At 44.9% G+C, this 23,542-nt stretch overlaps 1 protein-coding gene across 3 annotated transcripts in view; it reads left to right on the top strand.

Moving 5' to 3' along the window:
* The window catches only part of RPTOR (regulatory associated protein of MTOR complex 1), a 538,471-nt gene that overhangs the window by 178,945 nt on the left and 335,984 nt on the right, over positions 1-23,542 (top strand). For all 3 annotated transcript variants that reach the window (XM_060251925.1, XM_060251924.1, XM_060251923.1), the window contains exons 4-5: positions 12,469-12,627; positions 21,512-21,658. In XM_060251925.1, coding sequence (XP_060107908.1) covers positions 12,469-12,627; positions 21,512-21,658 — 306 coding nt within the window. The remainder of the gene's footprint in view (positions 1-12,468; positions 12,628-21,511; positions 21,659-23,542) is intronic.

Below are 23,542 nucleotides of genomic sequence, written 5' to 3'. Positions count from 1 at the left end.
GCCGTGCTTGCTCTAATGCAGTCTACTGTGAACAACATTCTTAAGTGAGAATCATTGACATCTTTCTTGCAGTTGTTTGTCCCTTGCTCATAAACATAGATGAAATATTGCACTGCAAGTTACAGTTTTCTCTGAACATCTTGAAATGCTAAGGACCACCATGCTTGTATTCCTGTAATAGTACAAAAACCTGAAAACAAAATGTATACTGAAAGGTTACCGGAACCATGATATAATAAAATGTGCTAGTTCATTTGTTTGCCAAAACGTGGAAAATGCTCTGTGTATCAGTGTGAAATAGAACTAACTTCCTTCCTTCCTTCCTTCCTTCCTTCCTTCCTTCCTTCCTTCCTTCCTTCCTTCCTTCCTTCCTTCCTTCCTTCCTTCCTTCCTTCCTTCCTTCCTTCCTCCCTCCCTCCCTCCCTCCCTCCCTCCCTCCCTCCCTCCCTCCCTCAGCAATTTGTTCAATGTAAAGCCGTTTAATGTAGACATTAGGCATGGTTCATTTTGTTTCATGATTTGTTTGATTTCTGAACCAGTTTGTGGTTCATTGGTTCATTTTGTTTGGGAGGTATAAAACACTGGGAGTCTTCAGCAAGCTTTCCTCCGCCTGCTCTCCATGTTTGGCAAATATTGGATGTGGAATATCTGAATTATAGCCCCCCCAAAGCAAGTGTCCCAGGAAAGCTCAGCTTCTTCTCTCACAACAACAAACTCTTCTTGCTGCAGAATGGGAGCTCAGTGATTGGTTTCCGAAACTGCCTATCAAGCTATGGACAACTGCTATGGTTGTTTCTAGGGCCCCCAGAAGTCCACTCCCAGTGTTGCTTAGGAATTGATTGAATCAGCGCCAGGCTGTCTGGGAAAACAAACTGCAAAAATGAACCAAATGACGCACCAATGCTCAAACTGGTTCTGCATGAACAACTAATCAGTCCAATTCATCCACAAATCACAATTTGTTGATTGGGTCATGTCTAGTAGATATTAATCGATATTTGATTCCACTCGTGACTAAAACTCTCATGTAAAATTATTGGGTTTATGTGAGCATTTTGCTTTGAGCCAATGTAAAGAAGCTGATTTTCATCCATACATGAAAAACATGACATTGGAGTGGAACATTTATATTTACTTTGCAGGAAAGATCTGTGAACAGGAACAGACCAAAAGCTGTCCTCTGCTCACAGTATTTCCCCAAACAGGAGAAGGTTTGCATTTTGCTTGGCTTTGCATGTGTATTTGGTTTTGCTAGGTGTCATTCATTTAAGTGTGATTTGTACATGACATTTTGTCAGTGTGTGTGCAAAATGACATCACCTGTTTTTAGAGGTTTGGTGTGGTGTTAACAAACCTTATGCACTTCCTCTTAAATGTTTTGAGTCAATCAGTGGCTTGGATCCATTATTTCACAAATGAAAATAGACTTGTACTACTTCTGCTTGCTCAAGTTCTTGTGCAACTGCGAGCAGTTTCCTCCAAAAGTACTTGTATATCCAGAAATTTGTTGCATTGCACAAGGTCTTGCTCAAGGGAAACACAAGTGCAGATACATAAATTTGACTTAGTGCAAGGATCTAACGTGGTCTTTTTCTTGCATTTCCATTTCTGTGAGAGCTATAACAAAAGTGCAAATTTTGTGGTGCGTCAAACCCAGTTTGCAAACCATAGTTAAAAGATGTCAAGCTGTATGGTTTGCATTAAAGGGGAAGTCACTAATTGACTAATTGACTAAGGGGAAGTCACTAATTGACTACAAATGCAGAGGGGATGAAGCAGCATACAGTCAGAGGGCTTGTTCACATATGACCAAGCACTTCATTTTTCTAAAAATACAGAAAATAACAAGCTCACAACATACCCTAATATAATTTTATGACTGTAGATAACCCACTCTGCTTAGCTAGGTTATAAAATTCCTAAGTACCGTAAGTCTCACCACATCAGAAAGCCGTCTGAAGCTTTAGGTTTACCTGCAGAGAGAGGACAGGCTTTCTCCAGGTCGATATAGTTTTCTATATATCAGTTACATTTCTACCTCCAAATGAAATATCCAGTTCTTTCTACCTGCAAGTATTAAATTTTCCCCTTGTATTTTACTATCTTTATCTTTCATTATACACTTTTTACTAAACTATTAGTTAAAATACAAGTCTAAACTATTCTTCTTCAGCACATATAAGTATAAAAAAGTCAGAGAAGTCTCAACACAGAACTAACTAGCTAAGCTTAACCATATTAAAAATACAGACTAACTTGTTATTTTAAGAAGAAGAAGAAGAAGATATTGGATTTATATCCCGCCCTCCACTCCGAAGAGTCTCAGAGCAGCTCACAATCTCCTTTACCTTCCTCCCCCACAACAGACACCCTGTGAGGTGGGTGGGGCTGGAGAGGGCTCTCACAGCAGCTGCCCTTTCAAGGACAACCTCTGCCAGAGCAATGGCTGACCCAAGGCCATGCTAGCAGCTGCAAGTGGAGGATTGGGGAATCAAACCCGGTTCTCCCAGGTAAGAGTCCACACACTTGACCACTACACCAAACTGGCTCTCCTTAACAATGTTGTAATTAAGAAACAAATATCTTTATCCTTCTAACTTACTTATTTCAAACGGAAAGAAAAAAAATCAGATTTAAAATATCATAAAATGTAGAGAGAGAAAAAAGTAATAAGCAGAAAAAAACATAGTAATTTATCTGTCTCAGTATAAACAATTTCTCCAAACAAACATATTAAGAGCAGATCTACCAGATTACAGAATAATTGTGTTGTCTGACTTCTTAAAAATTGATCCAAGTTAACTATTTATTTATTTTAAATTCTTTTCAAAACTTTTCAATCCTTTAACTCTTATATCCATATTGCTCTTGGAGGAACAACTTAATATGACCCAAAAATCTCACTTGACCTTTTAAAATCGCATGTCAGTTCTAGTTGAAATTTCATATCCAATTACCCACAGAGAGAGAAACAGTTCAAAGACCCTTCTTCCTGAAAGTTTTCCACGTCTTGATTTTTTTACTGAGATGTACCTTCTCCCTCCTTAGTGCAGTCGTCCCTCTCGGTAAAAATAGTAAGGATCCCACGCCACTTGTTCCTCTTGAAAAAACTTCCATCAGTCTTGATTAACTGCACAATAAGATTCCATTTTGGTTTTCTTCTGTTTGTTTCCCAGCAGATCACTCTCCATTTCCAATTCCACAGATGTCACTGAGATCTCTTTAACACTCTGCTCATGTAGATTTGAGATTTCGCTAGCTTTCAACATAAAAGCTCTCATTTGCTTTTTTATCAACTCTGTTAACGAACCAAGATCTTGCTTTAGAGAAGTTATGGTAACCATTATATCTTTTTTATAAAACATTTCGCTTAGGAATGCCATTTTTCCTCTACCAAATAACTCAGTCTATTAATCCACGTTGAAAAGTAACTCAGAGACGCTGTTAGTCTGTCTCTCCAAATCTCCTCCAGCTGTGTGTTTTGATTGTTGCCATTGTGCTGGTTATTACCTTTAAAGCCCTATATGGCCGAGGACCTGTCTACCTTAGGGACCGCCTCTCTCCATATATCCCCCAGAGAGCACTGAGATCTAGTTTTAAAAATCTTCTGAAGATCCCTGGACCAAGGGAGGCCAAACTGAGAACAACGAGAGAACAGGCCTTCTCAATAATGGCCCCCCACTGGTGGAAGCAATTGCCAGGGGAGGTATATACACACATACATATATACACATACATATATACATACACACACTGTACCTTTTAATTCGTAGTGATTTTAATTAACTTATTTATCTAATGTGTTTTAATTGTATCTTATTGTATAATGGTATTTTATAATCATGGAACATTCCATGTCTTGTGAGGGGAGGACTGGAAGCTGAGGCTTTCAGTAAATGTAATGGTAATGGGTCATCTCATGAGAGCGACTGCCGAATAATGGTCATAAACATTTCCTCATTTAATGATAATGATAACTAATAAACTTGTTATTTTCTTGGCTGCAGATACTCTTATATAAAAACCAAGGAAAACCAAAATTGTCCTGTTTGGAAAATCACCAACCAATTTCTGGCAGTTTTGCTGTTTGTCTGCAAATATATATATCCTGGATATTGACAATGGATTTCTGTTTGCAGCTTAAAAGTTAGGAGGGAACATAGCCAAAGCATATGATGAAACATACATCCAGTTCTCTGCCAGGATGCCCCCGGTTGCCAGAGACAGTTTCACACTACAAAAAGTCACTCTTTTATCAATTGCTTCTCACTGATCTTTGCTTAAGACAAACGACAGATTTGTGCAGGCCCAGCTCATGGGGTTCCGGCGCCTGAGGCAGAAGCCCAACATGCCCCCCCCCCGAGAAAAGTTTTAGTGCGTGCGTGGTTTGATGACGTCACTCAGAGGTGGCATCATCATGCCGGGCACTCGATGCTTCCCTTCTGCAGCTACTTTTCTTCCCTTGAAGGACGCTGGGGAATAGAAGTGCCATTGTTCATCAGCTCTTGAGGGATCAGAGAAGTTCCTCTGATCCATCAGAGCCAAAAGAACTTGGCGCTTCACTTCCCCAGCGCCCTCAGAGGACACTGGGGAAGGGAAGCGCTGCTGTTTGTTGGCTCTAGGGGATCTGAGGAGCTCCTCTGATCCCTCAGAGCCAAAAGAACTCGGTGCTTCACTTCCCCAGCACTCTTGGAGGACACTGGGGAAGGGAAGCGCCGCTCTTTCTTGGCTCTGAGGGATCAGGGGAGCTCTGATCCCTCAGAGCCGAAAGAACTCGGTGCTTCGCTTCCCTAGCTCCCTTGGAGGACCCTAGGGAAGGGAAGCACTGCTCTTTCTCAGCTCTGAGGGATCGAGGGAGCTTCTCTGATCCCTCAGAGTCGAGAAAAAATGAGCTGGAGGCTCAGGGATGGCATGAGCAGGGAGGGGACACTCACCTTCCACCCCTGCTGAGACCTGACGCCTTAGACAATCACCTAGTTCGCTGACTCCCATCACCAGCCCTAGATCTGTGGTTCTATAGCAAAACCAATGCTGTTCAAAGCCAGAAGATGCTCACATAGATGATAATAAGTTGGAATTTGCAAGGACTTGCAGTAGGCATCTTCCTTCTTCCTCCCTCACTGTTTCTTCTTTCTCTTTCCTGAAACCCCATAGCCTTTCTCCTTTTCCTGCTTCATTCCCTCATTCTAGGGTTTATGGCTTAGAGATCTCTTGGAATCACAATGGACCTCCTAGGTATAGAGATAAATTCTCTTTTGGGCTGCCAGCCCCAAGTTGGGAAATTCCTGGTGATTTCAGAGTGGGGCCTTAGAAGGTCAGGGTTTGGGGAGGGAAGCTACTTCAGCAGGGTATAATTACAACTGGGCTCCAGATGACAGAGATTTGTCCCCTTGAAGAAAATGGCTGCTTTGGAGGGTGGGCTCTATGGCATTATATTCAGCTGAGGCCTCTCTCCTCTCCAAACACTGACCTCCTCAGACTCTGCCAAAGTATCTCCAGAAATTTCCCAACCTGCAGCTGACATCATATATCCTAGCCCTGATGGGTCCTCCCTCAAAGGCCAAAATAGGCCTGGAATGGACACTGTGGTTCTCTAGCAACAGTCACTGATCTTTAATCTGTTGCTTAAAGCTGCACATGCTTCTTTTATTGATCTTCTTCGTGGTCTCTGTGCTTCACACTCATGGGATAGTGCGCCTGCGCCGATCCCCGAATCGGTATCTGAAAAGCCCGGGATTTTTTTGCGCTCGGCGCCACTGGGCATGCGCAGGCGTCCCAATGCGCATGCTCACCGGCGCCAGCGCGGGGATCCCGCCAGTTCCTTTCTGACCGCTGCGCTGAGAGGTTTTCCTTTCCGTTTCCCCGGTCGGTGAGAATCCTTGGCTTTGCCTTTTTCTCGTCTTAGCCCGTTTATAGTTGTTAGTTAGTTAGTTAAATTAATAGTTTAGTATAGTTAGTGTTAGTGTAAAAAAAAAAAAGCGTTCTTTGTTTGTCTGGCGAACTGCCCCTTGGGGTGCTTCGCTCCCGCTTTCCCCCGTTTTTCTCTCAGATCATTCTGAGTAGTTTTTTTCTGCGGCTTCTTTCTATGGAAAGTCGCTGGGGGGTTTTCAAGCGCTGCTGTGCTTGTGGAAAGAAGATCGCCCCTCCGGACGGCCATTCCCTGTGCCTGTTGTGCCTGGGAGAAGCGCACCGAGTTGAATCCTGTCCGCACTGTCTCCGCTTTTCGAAGCAGACCAGAAAAAATCGGGCGGCTCGTTTATCGGCGGTGCTCACCGAATCGGCGCTTCGCCCTCGTAGACCGATGGAGTCATCGGTACCGAAATCGACCGACGCCCCGGCACAGGAGCTTGCATCGGCCGATGCTGCTCCGATACTGACTTTGACCGATCCGCCGGAAGAGCGTGGCTCCACAAAACGTTCCCGCGAGGGCTCAGTGGATACGCCCGCTAAGAAACACCGAGAGGACTCGGGGACCCGAGCTCCTAAGAAGGCGAAATCAAAGGAGAAGCGGAAGCGACCCCGCACTCCTTCCCCATCGGTCAGTACACCGGCGTCGGCGATCCCTATACCGCCGAGGAAGATCTTGGCCTCTCCACGCCGAAGCCCTGTGAGTCAGCAGCGTCTGTCGGCATCGGAGCAGGAGCAGGAGATCGACCTGACCCAACGCTCGTCATCTTCTGGGTCCTGTCGGCGGTCGGCTAGCGAATCGGCCTCGGAGGTGGAACCGTCGGCACCGATAGTCCCGTCGGTCCTGCTCAGACCCCGGGACAGACGTGAACCGGAGCCGTTTCATGCACCTCAACGCTTCCCGATACCACCATGGGAGCAACGCAGGCGGCAACCGCCCTACTCTCGGTACGACTCCTGTCATTGGTACCCGGAGGACTACCAGGACTGGGAGCGAGCATCGGAATATTCCTCCATGTTGAGGGTCTCGCACCGATCCAGGAAGGCGTCGGCTTCGGTGTCGGTCCCCCCGGATCGACAGTTGGTTCCGGTTGAAACTCCATGTAGACCACTGCCGGTCCAGCTGCCACCGCGAGAGTCGACCCCGATCCTGTCAGAGCATTCCACCCATCAAGACTCTTCATCGGAGTCGGACGGCGAACTCCAGGACTTAGAGCCTTCACCGGTCTCCCAGACGGCTGAGGATCTCCCGATTTCGCCCTCGGAGGATCTAAAGTCTTATGGGGACCTCGTGAAACGCATCACTGCCACCCTCCGACTACCCGTGACCCAGCCAGAACCCGTAGTGGACGACAACGTGTTCGATATAATGCAGAAGAACACGTCCACTGCGGTCGCTCTACCGGTTACCAAGGTGATCCTTCAAGTGGTCAAGGCACCTTGGAGCAAACCTTCTTCGACGCCGGTGTCATCCAAACGGCTGGACCACATGTACAGGGTCCAGGAGACAGGGGCTGAATTTCTATTCACCCATCCACGCCCTAACTCGGTGGTAGTCTCCTCCTCCTCGAAGGCCAGGAAGGTTCACTCCTCTCCACTGGACAAAGAAGGGAGGAAGATCGACGGAATGGGCCGCAAGGTCTACTCAGCTGGGGCACTCGGCATAAAAATATCTAACTATGCAGCCTGCATGGCTAGGTATCAATATGCCGTGTTGGAACAACTTGCCCCGTTCCTCTCTTCTCTAAGTGAGGACAAAAAGGCCGCTGCAACCAAGCTGCAGAAAGAAGGTCTCGCTGTGGCCAGACAACAACTGGCTGCAGCGAAACACATGGTGGAAGCCTCAGCCAAACAGATCACCTCTGCAGTCTGCATTAGGCGTCACTCCTGGCTTCGGTCTACGGCACTCCACCAAGACACAAAAACCTTCATCGAGGACCTGCCTTTTGAGGGTGACGGGCTCTTCAGCACCACAACCGACACGGCACTGCAAGAGTTCGATAAGAGCGTCAAGACCTCCAAGAACTTGGGCGTCCAATCCACCCCCAAAACTTCTAGATCCAAGCAGTGGCCTAAGCCCTGGACCAAGAAACCCTACTAGAGGTTCTCCCCTGAACAATGGCGTCCCCGGCCTGCACAGCCTGAACGACCCTCCTACTCTGGTAACGGCAGGAACCGTTACGGGGCCCAGCCCTCCAACAAGTCTAAGGGGGCTCGTCCCCAGAAGCAGGGGGTTTGACTTCCTACAAGCACGCGTCATCGCTCCCACTGTTGGCTCTTCCATCCGCCTACGCCCCTTCCTGCCTGCCTGGGAGTTGATCTCCACAGACAGGTGGGCCCTGTCCATCGTAAAAGAGGGCTACAAAATAGAGTTTGTTCAGACCCCAGACCAGTCCGTGGTAGTTACCACTCCCCCTTCCCCACCTCTGCTGGCGGAGGTGAACAACCTCCTACAGAAACAAGCCATAGAGGTAGTTCCGCCGGAGGCCAGGACAGGAGGCTTCTACTCCCGCTATTTCCTGGTCCCCAAACGGGACGGGGGCTTGAGGCCTATCATGGACCTTCGGAGTCTGAACAAATTCATTCTGTACCAGAAGTTCAGAATGGCTACCCTGCAAACTATCCTGCCTCTCATCAATCAGGGAGATTGGATGGCGACCCTGGACCTCAAGGATGCCTACTTTCATGTCAGCATCCACCCTGCGTTCAGGCGTTTCCTAAGGTTTGCAGTAGGTGCTCGGCATTTCCAGTTCCGGGCCCTGCCGTTTGGACTGTCTACCACTCCTCGGGTGTTCATGAAGTTGATGAGTGTGGTGGCTGCCCACCTTCGTCTTCAGGGAGTGGTTGTCTTCCCATACATCGACGACTGGCTTCTTGTGGCGAAGTCGAAGGAGAGTTTAACAATGCACATTGCCATCACTCTGCGTCTGCTCGACACCCTGGGATTGCAGGTCAACCTGGAGAAGTCCCATCTTACTCCATCCAGGACAGTTCAATTCATAGGGGCTCTATTGGATACAGATCGACACCGAGCATTCCTTCCTGTGCAGAGAGCAAAGGACATCATCAATCTGGTACAGCTCCTTCGAAGGCGGCAGTGGGGCACGGCCCAGCAGCTACAGCGGATGCTGGGGCTGATGGCTGCGACGACAAGCGTGCTACGTTTCGCAAGGCTGCGAATGAGAGGACTGCAACTGTGGTTCTTACGCCATTTTCGTCCTCTCAGAGACTCGCCTCGAAAGAGGTTTTCCATCCTACCTGGGACGATCCAATCTCTGCAATGGTGGGGATCGGAGAGCAACATCTGTCAGGGGGCTCCCTTTCATCTACCAACCCCTACCGTGACTATCGCTACCGATGCTTCCATGTGGGGGTGGGGAGCTCACCTGGAAGATCTATGTGTGGGGGGCCAGTGGCCTCCGAAACTGAGTTGGTGCCATATAAATTACCTGGAACTGCTGGCGGTTCACTTCGCCCTCCGCTCCTTCCGCCCTCTGTTAGCAGGGAAGACTGTGGCATTACTTACGGACAATACCACTGCCCTGTGTTATATAAACAGACGGGGGGACGGTGTCCTGCAGACTGTGCTCGCTAGCGATGGATCTCTGGACGGAGTGCCTCCAGTGGGACATTTTTGTGAAGGCAACACATCTGCCGGGGGTCCTCAACATTCAGGCGGACTCTCTCAGCAGGGGTGGAGCTCTCCCACATGAATGGGAGCTGCAATGGCGGTTCCTGGAGCCGGTGTTCCAGCGTTGGGGGTACCCACAGTTAGATGTCTTCGCCACAGCGGAGAACAAGAAGTGCCCCTTGTTCTGTGCCAGGGGAGGTGCGGATCCAGCCTCGCTGGGAGATGGACTCCTACTTCAGTGGGGGGGCTGGTTCCTTTACATGTTCCCACCCTTGCCTTTACTGACAAGGGTAGTCCACAAGTTAGTGCAGGAGAAGCCACGTTGCATCCTGGTGACTCCTTGGTGGCCCCGTCAGAGCTGGTTCTCGATCCTGCTCCAGCAGTCGAGGGGGGTCTTTTACCAGTTCCCGACAGATCCGGACCTGTTGTCGGCCCAGGGCGGGCACGTACTCCATCACAACGTGCCTCACCTGAAGCTGACGGCGTGTTTCATCGACCAGTAGGTTTTTCCACCAGGGTCCAGCAAGTCCTCCAAAGCAGCAGGAAGCCTTCCACTCGTGCCTCTTACGAGAGGAAGTGGAAGAAGTTTAGTAACTTTGTGGCTGGCTCCCCTACGCCACCTGACTCTGTTGGGCTGTCGGCAATTTTTGAATTTCTTTTAGCCTTGGTGGATGAGGGGCTGGTATTCTCTTCCATCAAGGTTTATTTGGCAGCTATCTCTGCTTTCCATGTTTCAGTAGAGGGTTACTCTGTTTTCGCTCACCCTCATTCCAAGAGGTTTATGAAGGGGCTGTTTCGCCTTCACCCCCCTTCTAGATCCCCTCCACAGTTGTGGGACTTGACTCTGGTTCTGGACAAGTTGACTCGTCGTCCCTTTGAGCCCATGGCAACATGTTCCTTACAACTTTTGTCTTGGAAGACTGCATTTTTAGTTGCCATTACCTCGGCACGTCGTGCGGGGGAGCTCACGGCGATGCGCTGTGACTACCCGTACCTTGCCTTTAGAGAAGCGGGGGTCTCTTTAGCTCCAGACATCACTTTTCTCCCCAAGGTGGTTTCCCAATTTCACCTTAACTTAGAAGTTTGGTTACCCACGTTTTACCCTAGCCCTTCCTCGGATGAGGAGCGCAGGCTGCATGCGTTAGACGTTAAACGTGCCCTCTTGTTTTATTTGGATCGCTCACGGGGTTTTCGTAAGGACAACCAGCTTTTTGTCTCCTACTCTGCCCCCAAGTTAGGGTCTAAGATTTCGTCTCAAAGACTTTCCAAGTGGCTTACTGAGACAATTAAACTTTGTTATTTGTTGGCGAAGAAGCCTTTACCTGGGCCCATTCGTGGGCACTCCACAAGGGCAATGGTCACGTCGGTGGCATTCCTGAAGGGTGTGTCCCTTTCTGACGTCTGCAAGGCGGCTACCTGGTCTTCTCCGCATGCCTTCATGAAGCACTACGTGCTGGACGTGCATGCTCAGCAGAGGACTCGGTTGGGAGCTGCTGTGCTGCAAGCTGTTTCTTCAGGTTGACCGTCTTCCCACCTCCAGGTATGCTTTGCTTGCTAATCTCCCATGAGTGTGAAGCACAGAGACCACGAAGAAGATAGACAGGTTGCTTACCTGTAACTGTAGATCTTCGAGTGGTCATCTGTGCATTCACACTACCCGCCCTCCTTCCCCACTGCTGACGGTCTCCCTCCAGTATGGAGCTTCCAGCGGTCAGGAAGGAACTGGCGGGATCCCCGCGCTGGTGCCGGTGAGCATGCGCATTGGGACGCCTGCGCATGCCCAGTGGCGCCGAGCGCGAAAAAATCCCGGGCTTTTCAGATACCGATTCGGGGATCGGCGCAGGCACACTATCCCATGAGTGTGAATGCACAGATGACCACTCGAAGATCTACAGTTACAGGTAAGCAACCTGTCTTTTTAAAGATTTTTAACCCTCCAAGGTTTTTAACCTTTTTAGATTGCACATTTTCCTGCAAAGCTGTGGCCCTTTTCAGGTTTATAGAAAGATCTATCTTGCCTGTTGACAGCTCCAGTATATGGTGAAGTTGTGGTGTTGGAATAATACAGAAATTGGTTGTGGAGGGTCATGTATCTGTACAGGTTCTCATGGAAAATATCAGCATTTTCTTGCCAACAGTGAGAATGATTGCTGCACAATAGCTAAATTGAGTCTCCATGTTGAAGAGAAGTATACCGCTGAATAGGTGGTGCTGGATCCACTTTACTGTCCAACAAAAAAAAAAAGTCAAGAAGTGACTGAATTAACAAGCCATCAGCATAGCTCTGTGTATCCCAATCTTAGACTGCTAGACAATTTAAAATAAATTAGGAGCTTTAGCTCTAATAAACTTTCATTTGCAGAAGCTGTTATACTGGAATCCTGTGATTTCATTAATGTTCAATGTCCTATTGTCTGGATCTAAATTGTTAAAAGGTCTTATTCTGCAAACATTTCAGGATCAATGTTCCCTCTAAACTGCAGAGTCTTGTAAACAAAAATTCTACTGTGAGCTACTGGTATTAAAATTGTGAGCTACTAGCATTAAAGTTGTGAGTTACTGCATAAATTATTGTGCTCTGGGGTTATCCTTCCTGAGCTAAGACAAAGTGAGTGAGCTGACAGCTAAAAATCTGTGAGGTAGCTCATACTGTTCAGGACTCTAGATAGCTCCTCCGACACTAGAATACAGATTATACATTATGAAGAAAGGGGTGCTTTTACAGCCTGTGAACATTTATAAATTACCTTCTTCAGATTATTCAAATGTTTAATAATGTAAAAAATATACTTTAAAAGTGTCATATCTGTTATTGATTTGTATACATATTGGGAAATTAATATATGCCTGTTTCTCACGTGCTTTGAATTACTGTTAATATTAATGTTTATGTAAAAATCCAAGTAACTTTTTTCTTTTAAATCAACCAGGCCCGGTACAAGCAGAGCCTCGATCCTACTGTAGATGAAGTTAAGAAACTGTGTACCTCATTGCGTCGAAATGCCAAGGAAGAAAGAGTACTTTTTCATTACAATGGACATGGTGTCCCCAGGCCAACAGTGAATGGAGAAATATGGGTCTTCAACAAGGTGTGTGATTTGCTATTGAAGGAAGACCACAATCCCCCTGGTTTCAGCTTTGCTCTAGGTTTGCTGGAAAATCAATAAAATACCACACAGTGTTGCTTATGCTTCACCTAAGAGCTTCAGTTTGTTTACTCTCTTCCTGTGCCTCCAGGTTAAGTTCTTATGAGTTTCCCGTGTCCCTTTTCCTGAGGGGGTTGGTTTCCATGTTCCTTATGGAGCAGTGCTCTTTGCGTGAGTACAGATCAAATAAAAGTGCTGACTGTGATCCAGAAAAGCGCACATGCAGAGTTCATATGCATGTCCGAATTTCCTTTTTGGAAGGTGATCTTGCAAAGCTAACAAATTGTTCTTTAAATTCATTTGTGTTTCTAAAATGGTTTGATGCCAGAATTTTTAAAAATAGAAGGAAAAGGTCATGCGTATATATCACATATTACCTTTTTAAAGTTCTGGTGCTAAGTTCCTGAAATACTACTGCTATTTACTTCTGAAGAAATCAGTGGTGACTCATGGAAGCTCATACCCTGCCACAAATTTTGTTAGTATTTAAGATGCTACTGGACTCTTGCTCTTTTCTGCAGCTACAGACAAACTAACATGGCTACCAATCTTGGTGGTGGTGGTATCATCATCAGATATTTGGCTGGTAGATGATGTTCTGCAGTTTGAGGACTAGCCAAGTTCTTGGGAATTGCAGATGTATCGTTGCAGGATTCTTGCTGATTCAAGCAACAGTCTTCTGGAGCTGAGCTGGTGTTATTTTCTCAGTTCTCAGAATGTCCAGGTGCTTCTTGAGACTTCTGGGCACTGCACCAAGGACTCCAGTGATAGCTGGCATGATGGTAACCTTCTCCCAGAGGTGTTATAACTTTGTCCATAGGTCTTGGTATTTTGTGATCTTCTCTTGTCCGTTTATTTATTTAGATTTACATTCCATCCTTCTCACAAGTGGACTTAGGGCGGATCACAGAAACAAAATCTAAAACGTATCAAAAAGTTTCAATATATATTAAAAGTAAAATGTAAAACTGTTAAAACAGTTTAAAACAGCATAAATTAAAACACTATTTATCCATGTGCAGAGATTTTCCGCTGGCGCCAGTGGTCTCTGGAGCTTCTTAGTCTGGGCCACATGAAGAGGGTGAGCTTTGGCAGGAGAGGCCAAGATTATATTGGACGCTGCTGCCTCAGCCAAAGGCCTGGCAGAACAGCTCCGTTTTTCAGACCATGCAGAAATGTAATAAGTCCAACAGAGCCCTAATCTCTGACAGAAGCATTATCCACCAGGCTGGGACCAGGGCAGAGAAAGCTCTGACTGAGGCTAAGCAGTTGTCCCTTGGGCTGGGGACAACCAGTAGGTCTTGATCCACAGATCGCAAAGCTCTCCGGGGCACGTATGAAGAGAGGCGGTACCTCAGGTCTGTTGATCCCTGGCCATGCAGGGCTTTAAAGGTTAATACCACTACCTTGAAATGAATCTGGTACTCGATTGGTAGCCAATGTAATTGGCATAGCACCAGCTGAATGTGTGCCCACACAGGTGACATAGTCAGCAGGCACACCACCTCATTTTGCAACAGCTGGTGTTTCTGGATCAGCAGCAAGGGCAAGACCCCTTAAAGCGAGTTACAATAATCAAGTCTGGAATTGATCATTGCATGGGTTACTGTAGCCAAGTCCTGGGGGGAGAGGTAGGGAGCCAGCTGACTGATCTGCCAAATATGATAAAAGGCAGATCTGGCCACTGTGGTGACCTGGGTCTCCATAAAAAGTGAGGCATCCAAGACCACCCCCAGGCTTCTCACCTTCTTGGATGACACAAGTGTTGCACCATCCAGGGTGGGCAGCCTGATTTCCAATTCAACTCTTTCTACCCCCCCTCAGGTACAGGACCTCTGTCTTAGATGGATTAAGTTTAAACCAGCCCAGTGCAGCCACTCAGCCAAGGCCTCAAGTGGCCTGGTTAAGTTCTCTGGGAAGGAATCAAGGCAGCCATCCATCAACAGATCTACATACTGATGACAACCCAGCCCAACCCCCTGGACCAACTGGGCAAGGGGGCACATGTAGATGTTAAACAGCATTGGTGAGATAATACTCACACTCAAGTGGGTATCATGGGGAGACTCTCTCACCAAGCACCACTCTCTGTCCCCAATCACAGAGAAAGGAGAAAAAACACTGTAAGACAGACCCCCCAAACTCCTATATTGACGAGGCAGTGAATCAGATCATAATCGACTGTGTTGAAACTGCCATCAGATTAAGAAGTAACAGCAACACCAGCCCACCCTGATCCAGATGTCTCCAGAGGTCATCTGTGAGGATGACTAGTGCATGGACATGGTAGAAAGAAGACTGGAATGAGTCAAGGATAGATGTGTCACCCAGGAAGGCCTGGAGTTGTTTAGTCACTACTCTCTAAATTATTTTCTATTCTGCTGTCTCCTGGAATTGCATTGTCAGTGGTCGGAACTCTGTTTCTCATTTTTTTCCTACAGTTGTGTTATTGGGTAAATTATGCTCCAAGTTTTTATCTTTGTAATTGGAAGTCGCAGGCACTGATCATGTGGTTGACTGTTGCATCCTTTGTCTTGCAAAGTCAACATTTGCTGTCATCACTGGTCTTCTGAATCCTAGGTTTCATACTTTTTGTTTCAAGTGCCTGCTCTTGTGTAACTAGAATCCACAGCTGCCAATATAGTCCAACCCCCTGAGCAGTGCAGCATAGGAGAAGATTGTCCTTCACATCCCCCAGCCACAAGCCATTTAGGACCATAACTATGAGAACCAGTACTTTGAGTTTTGCCTAGAAGAGTTCTAGCAGCCATCTCAGATCTCTCAGAACATGGGTGATACAATCCTTAGCCTGGCTCCTATGTGCTGAACCAGTTGAAGTTTCTGGACAGTCTTCAAAGGCGGCCCTATGCAAATCTAATTGAATTAATCATTGGGTGATTATAGTTGACATATCAGCTAAAGCTGATAAAAAGGTTTACAGGTCATGGGGGAGACCTGAACCTCCATCTGCAGGCCAGGATCTAGCACCACCTGAATTACAATCCTGCTCCTTTTCTGGGGGAAGGGGTGCAATTTCTTCAATGACAGGCTGACTCCTCAGTCCTTGATCTGCACCACTGCAGTTTTCCCTGGACTGAGCTTCAGTTTTTCGGCCCAATACATCCTTTTACCTTCTCCAAGCATATGTTCAGGAATTCAAGAGACCTGTTCAACTCAGCTAGGAGAAATAGAGATTGGTATTCTATTAATAGTACATTACTCCAAATCCCCAGATGAGATCTTCTAGCAATTTAATCTTAAATAGCATGGGGGTCAAGATGGAATCCTGCGGGGCCTCATAACAGAAGTGTCATGGAGTCAAGCGTAGTTCCTCAAAATCACCCTCTGGAGCTGGCCAGACAGATTGAGAACCGACTCACTGAAGCATGGTGTTCCAATATAGCCAGCTTCTTCAGAAGGATATCTTGGTCAATGGTATGGAGAGCTATCATAAAGGCCAGAAGAATAAATAGAGGCATGCTCTTCTGTCACCCTCATAGCAAACATAATCAGTCTGGACATCCTAGGTTATTTCTAGACCTGAACCCAGATTGAAATTAGTCTAGATAAATCCATCTCCCATAAGACTGCTTGAAGCCATGTAGCCACCACCTGTTTGAGCACCTTGTCCAAGACAAAACAAATGAGTAGAGAATAGGTTTAAGTCCTGGATTAAGACCATGTTGAATTTAAGAAACAAGCACAAGCTGTATTGCTTTTGTATGTCTCCCCCTATTTGATTGAAGTAGTAAGGTAACCTACTTTTTATTTTTGTTAAGTCTGAACTATTTTGCTGTCACCTCTTGATAAACAATGAGCAAGTTCCTAACCAGTGGTCTACAAATTTGGGCTTGGCTTGCTAGACTGTTTGTAGTTGCTAGAAACCATGAGGAACAGAACATTGTTTCTCATTTGGTAAGCTTTTATAGAAGATGGAACCAGAACTTACTGCTGTTGCCGCCTACAAAAATCTAACCAGAAAGGAGAGAGAAGCTGTGCCCCTTCATGGTGAATGGAGAAGAAAAGGACCTGAGTTTAAATCATTGTTGTCTCTGTGGTTGCTGCTTCCCACCAAATAGGGAGAGAGAAGAACTTCCTTTCCTTTCCCAAGTTCCCCATGAAGGAGTATTTTCTTCCCCTTTCTATTTGTTTTTTTGTTAGAGGCTGCAACACCTGCTAGGACTGCTGGTGCTTTTTGCAAATGCCCAGTTCACAGGAAGGAAACCACTTCTTTTCTTTGCAGAGAGGGAAGGAGGAAAGAAGAATTAACTCCCCCCTCCACACACACTGAAAGTACAGAAACACTTGTCACTGCAGGCAAGTGCAGTTACAGTATCTTCCACTTCTGTGGAAAACGGGAAGGGTTCATGTTGGGATGGTGGTTTGAGATGTCTGTCTCTGAGATACTGTGAGATGAGGGGAAAGTGGAGGGTCTGCTTAGAGACCTGTGTTAAGACAAACATATTATTTAGTGGGTTAGTTGGGGGGTTTTTAATTGCTGAGATGCTGGTAATGCTATATTTTTATCACCTTATTTTCCTAAATTTCCCAAAATTATTTCATTTGTTGGTTTTGGGATCGTGTGTTTTGTTGATAGATGTTTTCTGTTCTCTGCCCCTCCCTCCACTAAATTAGCACCTCTCTTACTATGGAGCCTGATTTACATTAATAATAATAATAACAACTGGGGTGTATAGTTTGAATTGTGGGAAATCTCCATAGAGATCCCATTTCAGACACAAAGCCTTGGACGATTTGTCGTCTTTGACAAATGTTCATCACTGGGAGCTTATGAAAATAAATTAGTTTAGAACTTGTAATTCAGTTTGTATACTGAAAATTACTATAGAAGAGTACTACTATTATATGTGATAATCACATATATAAAAAGCAGGCAGTATATTTTGACAACCTGGTGCATTGCACCCTTCCACTCTACAGGAAGTTCTTGTAACCAGAAGGGCCGGCATCACCAAACAATGAGGCAATATATCTGCAGACAGAGAGAGAGAGAGCTTTTACCAAGCTTGCAAGCAGGGGAGGGGGGAATTCTTTCTTTGCCATATAGCCGTGTGGAAGCCTGAAAGACTTACAGGATTTTCCTTCTGCTCCTTGATTCTTAGAAGCTCCTGCTTCTGATCCTGAAGTGCTGGGTTATGCTTGCCCAGCTCTCTGCACTTGTCCATCTAATGTGGGTGAGGAGACAGAGCTTGGCTCTTGGAAGAATATAATTTACAGTTCTAATATCCTCCCGTTTTTTGATGTGTCTAAGACTGCTGTGGTTGTTGCTCAGTCTCATGGGCCACCTCCTGCCTGTGTAAGCCTCTGAATGTACATAAATCAGCCTATGAGAAGGAGCCCATTCTAGAATGAGAAGGTGCCCACTTCTTGAATGGAGAAATTGTTAGCTATAATGTTGGTGGTGGGAGTGTAATCTGAATTAGTATGCTATAAATGGGTGGTAGGATTATTATAGTCTAATAAAGCTTATGCAGGCTTTGCCATTTTTCTGAAAGCTGCACTTGTCCTGCTATAGCCGTAATAGAAATGGCTTCTGTTATAACATGTTCACACATGTGCATTTATGCATTATTTAAAAGTATTTAAATTGCTCTTGTCTTACGTTCCCCAGCTGGCCCACGCTATGTACCATTGAAGTATTGTGGGTTCAGATATAAATTAAATTATATTGTTGTATATGACACCCAACAAATCCATAAAAGCAAATTTCCCCCGGTACTGCTCTTATTCAACAGATAGAAATCCAATTGGCTATTCCATTGCCAGGAATTGGATTGAGAGACAGTTGAACGGCCCTGAAATGTCCTTAAGGGTAACATTGCATAGTCATGCTCTTCTTTTGAGCAATAGAGTTGCTACTTCTGATCAGAGGCTTTGCTGATGATCTCTTTGCCCTTCAGTGGAAGACCTGTGAATTTTCAGTGGATCTGTAGAGATCTAAGCACCCATCATTTTCTGGTAGTGCTATATTTATGAGCGATTAAACATAATATATCCTGATAGATTAAAAAGGATAAGCCTGCCAGGAAGTATTATTTCAGCCCGATTTGTTTTAGCCAAAAAGCCAGATCTCAGTTGCTTTGTTTAAGTAAGCAGAGTTGGAATTCCACAGGGATCCAACTATAAAAGGACAACATGACACAGTTGGAATTAAACATTCTAAAACTAATAGTTAAATTGGTCAGATATAGATCTGCACCCAACTCTTGCGTCTCCTCTCTACCCATTGCTTTCATTCATTTTTATTCTTATGTTTAATTTTTCATTACTCTTGTTATGTTGTACTTGTTGTGGTATAAGTGCCTTTGTGGATGGTTTAATCTTTTAGGACTGCCTTAAGAAGCAAACCTACTTTTAATGTTTAATTTAGCCTGACAGATAAAGAGGATCTTAATAAATAAATAATCTGCAGTGCACCTCCGTTCATTTATTTGGAATGAAAAGTGGGTTTTCTCTGCATATTTAGTATGAGAATGAGAGACAGAATTACTTTGTGCTCCTCCCCTTGTCCTAAATCTATATTGCCATGTGGTGGCCATTTGGGGATGAAAGGTACCAGTTCTTTTGGAGGCTTGCTACCTGATTTAGATGCAGTAGATCCAGCCTCGGGTAGAGAGAGGCAAAGATGTACAGTAATACCTCAGATGGTGTCAGGAAACATTTATTGTTATTATCTTGCCCTCCACTTACTTCTGCTGCAGCACCGTAATAATCCAGTGTAGCATGGTAAAAAAGATAGACCATTCATCTGATAACTTCCAGGGGTTTAATTTTGATTTCCAAGTTGATGAGCAAGGCAAGTCAGTTAGAGAGATGCTAATGGACTACAACACAGAAATTCTCTACCCCTTGATTCCATTGTGTTGGAATAAGAAGAGACTGCAACATCCCTCAAAATTGCTTTGATTTGTATAGGAGTTAGTATGCATGTTAGTGGTTAATTGTTCAAAGAGAAATTACATCCCATGCAAAGGAAAAAAGCAGCAACAGCTGATTTGAAAGAGGTTTCCAAGACACTCGTTTCCTTAGCTTTGTCGATCATTTAGGAAGTAGCTACATGGCTCTGTAGCGCCAAAACTGCATAGCATTTTTAAAATTGTTTTTGTATTTTTATATTGTTGCTGCCTGTCTTGTGTTTTGAGTTGCTTGAGAGAAAATGCAGGCATATAAATATTTTAAATAAATAAATATGTAAATATGAATGCCAGCTTGTTTTGTTTTTTTGTTTTGCTATGGCAGTGAGAGTTGAGCTTTGTTCTGCTGTTGGACCTTCTGCTTTGTAGATGCGAGATTGCTTGCGGTCATTCAGGCAATAATGCATTTCCTTTTCATACATTTTGTTATAAAGTCATTTTGTCTACTATAAAAAAGCATATGAACAGTGTCTTCAGTTATAGTCTTTTATAGGGAACAGCAAGAATTATTTTTCTGTATAACAAGCTAGCAATGGAAATCTTGTACAATAAAATTTGCATACATTGTTATCTCTGCCCTCAAGCCTTCGGTAAAGTTTATGTTAAGCAGGACTTATGCTATAAGATTTCTTAGCGGACTGGGTCTGTTTTTATAACTGGTTTTTTTCACTGTGAACTGATACGTCATATTGTTTTTAATTCTGATTGACACACAACTGCCCCTTCCTCCCCCCTTCCCCCTTTGGCCTTTCTTTATTATGTGGATGAATTTGATTATTAGGAGCTTTTTTTCTGGATAGTTTAGTACCTTCCAAAGAAATATATTTGCATTTCTGAATTTCAAAGTTTGTTTTTATTATTTCTCTTATTACATAGTTATAGATATGGAACATTTCAATAACCTGTCCATTATAATGCAAGAAATGTATTCTAATGAACCTAATCAAGAGCTAGCTTTAGGGTAGCCAGGTCCCCTTACCTTTCCAGTGGGGGCCTTTTGGGGGCATTCCAGGGATGGGTGGGGACCCAAATGACATTTTGGACCACTTCTGGTAAAACAGGAAGTAACCCTGTAAAGTACCAAGCTTGGAGACGAGCGTAGGGCAACATAGTTTATTCCATGGTACAATACAAGATGGGAGAGAGAGAGCACGCGGGCCGGATCCCGCATATATACAGTTGCCGGACTATTCTTCCTGCTGGCCGGTCCAATGCCGACCAGCCGTATTTCCCGCCACAAGCTGTGATTGGCGGATCGTTGCGCCCAGCGCGGAGGCACCTGGATGTTTCTCAGTTACCTCTGCGGCTGGGGTGGACTGATGTCATTCTGCTGTCGTGGCCATTATGAACTGGTTGCGTTCTGCGAACGCCATACACTACAAACCCAAAACAGGAAATGACTAGCAGCCATTTGAGTGGTCCCTAGAGGGAAGTGAAAGGGACCATTCAAATGGTTTCCAGCCATTTCATGGCCAGTTTCACTCTCCACCCCCCATTTGTAATCAGGGGGAGAGGAGCAAAACTGATTGCTGAAAAGACTTGCAGCCAGTTTAGCCTGTTAACCTAAACTAGCTGCAAGCCTTCTCAGCAATCAGGATCTCTGAAGGCTTGCAGCCATTTGAGTGGTCCTTTTTGCTTCCCCACTCAAATAGCTGCTCTGGGGCAGCACTTCCAGGTTTTCAGACACTTCCGGGGAGCTAGCTATCTTAGATCATTTCTACGATATCTTGTATGATTTTCCAACAGACTAAATGGTTGCACAGCACTATTTATAAGATATGGATGGAGCTGGAACACCAGAAATGACTTGTTCAATAGTTCTGTATACTAGAGGCAAAAGGTTTATTGTTGGTTATTGACTGTCTTGTGCATTCTTTTTGTTTCTTTTGCAGAACTACACACAGTACATCCCATTATCCATATATGACCTACAGACTTGGATGGGCAGTCCTTCCATTTTTGTATATGATTGCTCCAATGCCGGCCTTATTGTTAAATCCTTCAAGCAGTTTGCCCTGCAGAGGGAGCAGGAGCTGGAGGTGAGATATCACAGAGGCTGAGATAGCACAGAGGGATGATCGCAGGGGGCCAGTAGGGCACTGGGAATGCTGGGGCAGGGCTGGGGAGCTGTATAGCTGTACAGAAAAATGAACTGGGAAAAAAGAAACTTATTTGAAAAGAGTGTGCCATTCTTATCCAGTCTTTCTGGTTCTGTTTGCTATCCCTTATTATGGCCTGTACAATTAATAGAGAAGTTAATTAAATGATAACATTAATAGAATTAGTTAGCGTCCTAATGGGTTTTACTGCAGAGTTGAATGCAGGGGTGAAACAAGCTCATATATTTTACACATTGCAAGACCTTTGCTGGCCTGAAAATTTATTACTGATTTTTGCTGTTATACCAAATATACAGTTCGTAAACTAATACTTTAGAAGGTTATGAAGCTTACTGCTATTGCCATTGTTTTCGTATAATGGGAAAAGAGCCCTGACACTTAATAAAAGGGACATTTTATGTTTAGCATTGAATTATTGTTGCCAATGTAAATTCTAAAGGTGAAGTAATTAAGATTCTTTCGGTTTTGTGTTTTGACTCTGTTTGAATAGATATTATTTCCCCTAGTTGCAACTGCCAGAGAAACCAATGATGATTAGAAACCAATTTCTTATTTTAATAGCTAAATCCTTTCAATCCTTTAATAGCTAAATCCTTTCAATATTTTCAACTTTCACTTGGAGTATGAGAAACCCAGCCAAATTGGTCTGAAGCATGATTCAGATTGCCAAGACTGTCCACAAATTTAATGTTTTGTTAAACTAAAAGTCTATGTATTGAAATTGACTATATATAAACTGATTCTTTCAGTTAAGTACAAATTTTGACTAGCCTGCTTATATATTTACCTGTATGTTTCAGAGCAGGATTAATTCAGTCTGACATTATCTTGGGTTATCTGCAAGGCTGTGCTAATAGAACCAGCAGTTTGACATTACTTCTGCCACATTTCCATACAAGAAAAATCATCCTGTCAGTCTTTGTCATTTTGTTACTTGAGAAGCTAGAAAACTGCACAATTGCACTCATTAGGTGCTCAGAGTCATTGTTTTGTATTTTTAAAGGAAAAATGTCCCAAGCAGAACATTTTCTGTCCTAAAACACTACAAGTACTGGTCACGCAAGTCTGCCAACCTGTCCTGCATTTCCAAGAGCCTCCTTTTCTGCCTCTTCACCAATGTCCAGAGTAAGTGGGTATTCTCCCACCTGGGAGACATCTTCAGCCCTCACTGCTTAATGCGTGGACCCAGTCCTGGTGAATTAGTTGGCCTCTTTCATGGTCAACTTCCCTCTGCTGGTCTTCCCTTCTCTGGACCTGAGGGAGTAAAGATCCAGGATCCATTTCTCCCCCCCTTCCCCCACTCTTCTCTGAGTCATTCAGCATGCAACCCGTAGGTTGGCTGTTTGTGCTTGGGTGGGAGGATGGTTGCCTCTGCCAGGGGTTGGTTGAGGTCCCCCCACAACCCAAGCAGCACCCACCTCATAATGAAACACCTGTGTCATACCTAGAGGGCTGATAGTCACCTCACAGCACAACCTACCTTGATGAGCAACTTCCGCTGATAACATAACAGTGTCCTTCTCCTCAAATCTTATTGGGAATTTTGAACACCTCCTCCTAAGTGTTCATGTCCTACTCAGAATTGGCCCTTCCAGCCTCTCACTTACATATGCCTCCTCATGATTTCTTCCAGCCTCCTCCTGTCAACACACACCTCCTCCAGTGTCTGTGTCCTCCTCAGAACTGTAGCTTCCAGTTTCCCCGTCAGTGCACACCTCCTCTTGTGTCTTTGTGTTAGTTACTTCCATTGTTGTTACTTCCGTCCTCCCCCATCAATGCACATCTCCCCCTATACCTTGGCAT

Source organism: Heteronotia binoei, chromosome 13 (assembly GCF_032191835.1).
Source record: "Heteronotia binoei isolate CCM8104 ecotype False Entrance Well chromosome 13, APGP_CSIRO_Hbin_v1, whole genome shotgun sequence".
Lineage (NCBI taxonomy): Eukaryota > Metazoa > Chordata > Lepidosauria > Squamata > Gekkonidae > Heteronotia > Heteronotia binoei.
The sequence above is the reverse complement of the archived record's forward strand: the minus strand, read 5'-3'. Positions and strand labels throughout refer to the sequence as shown.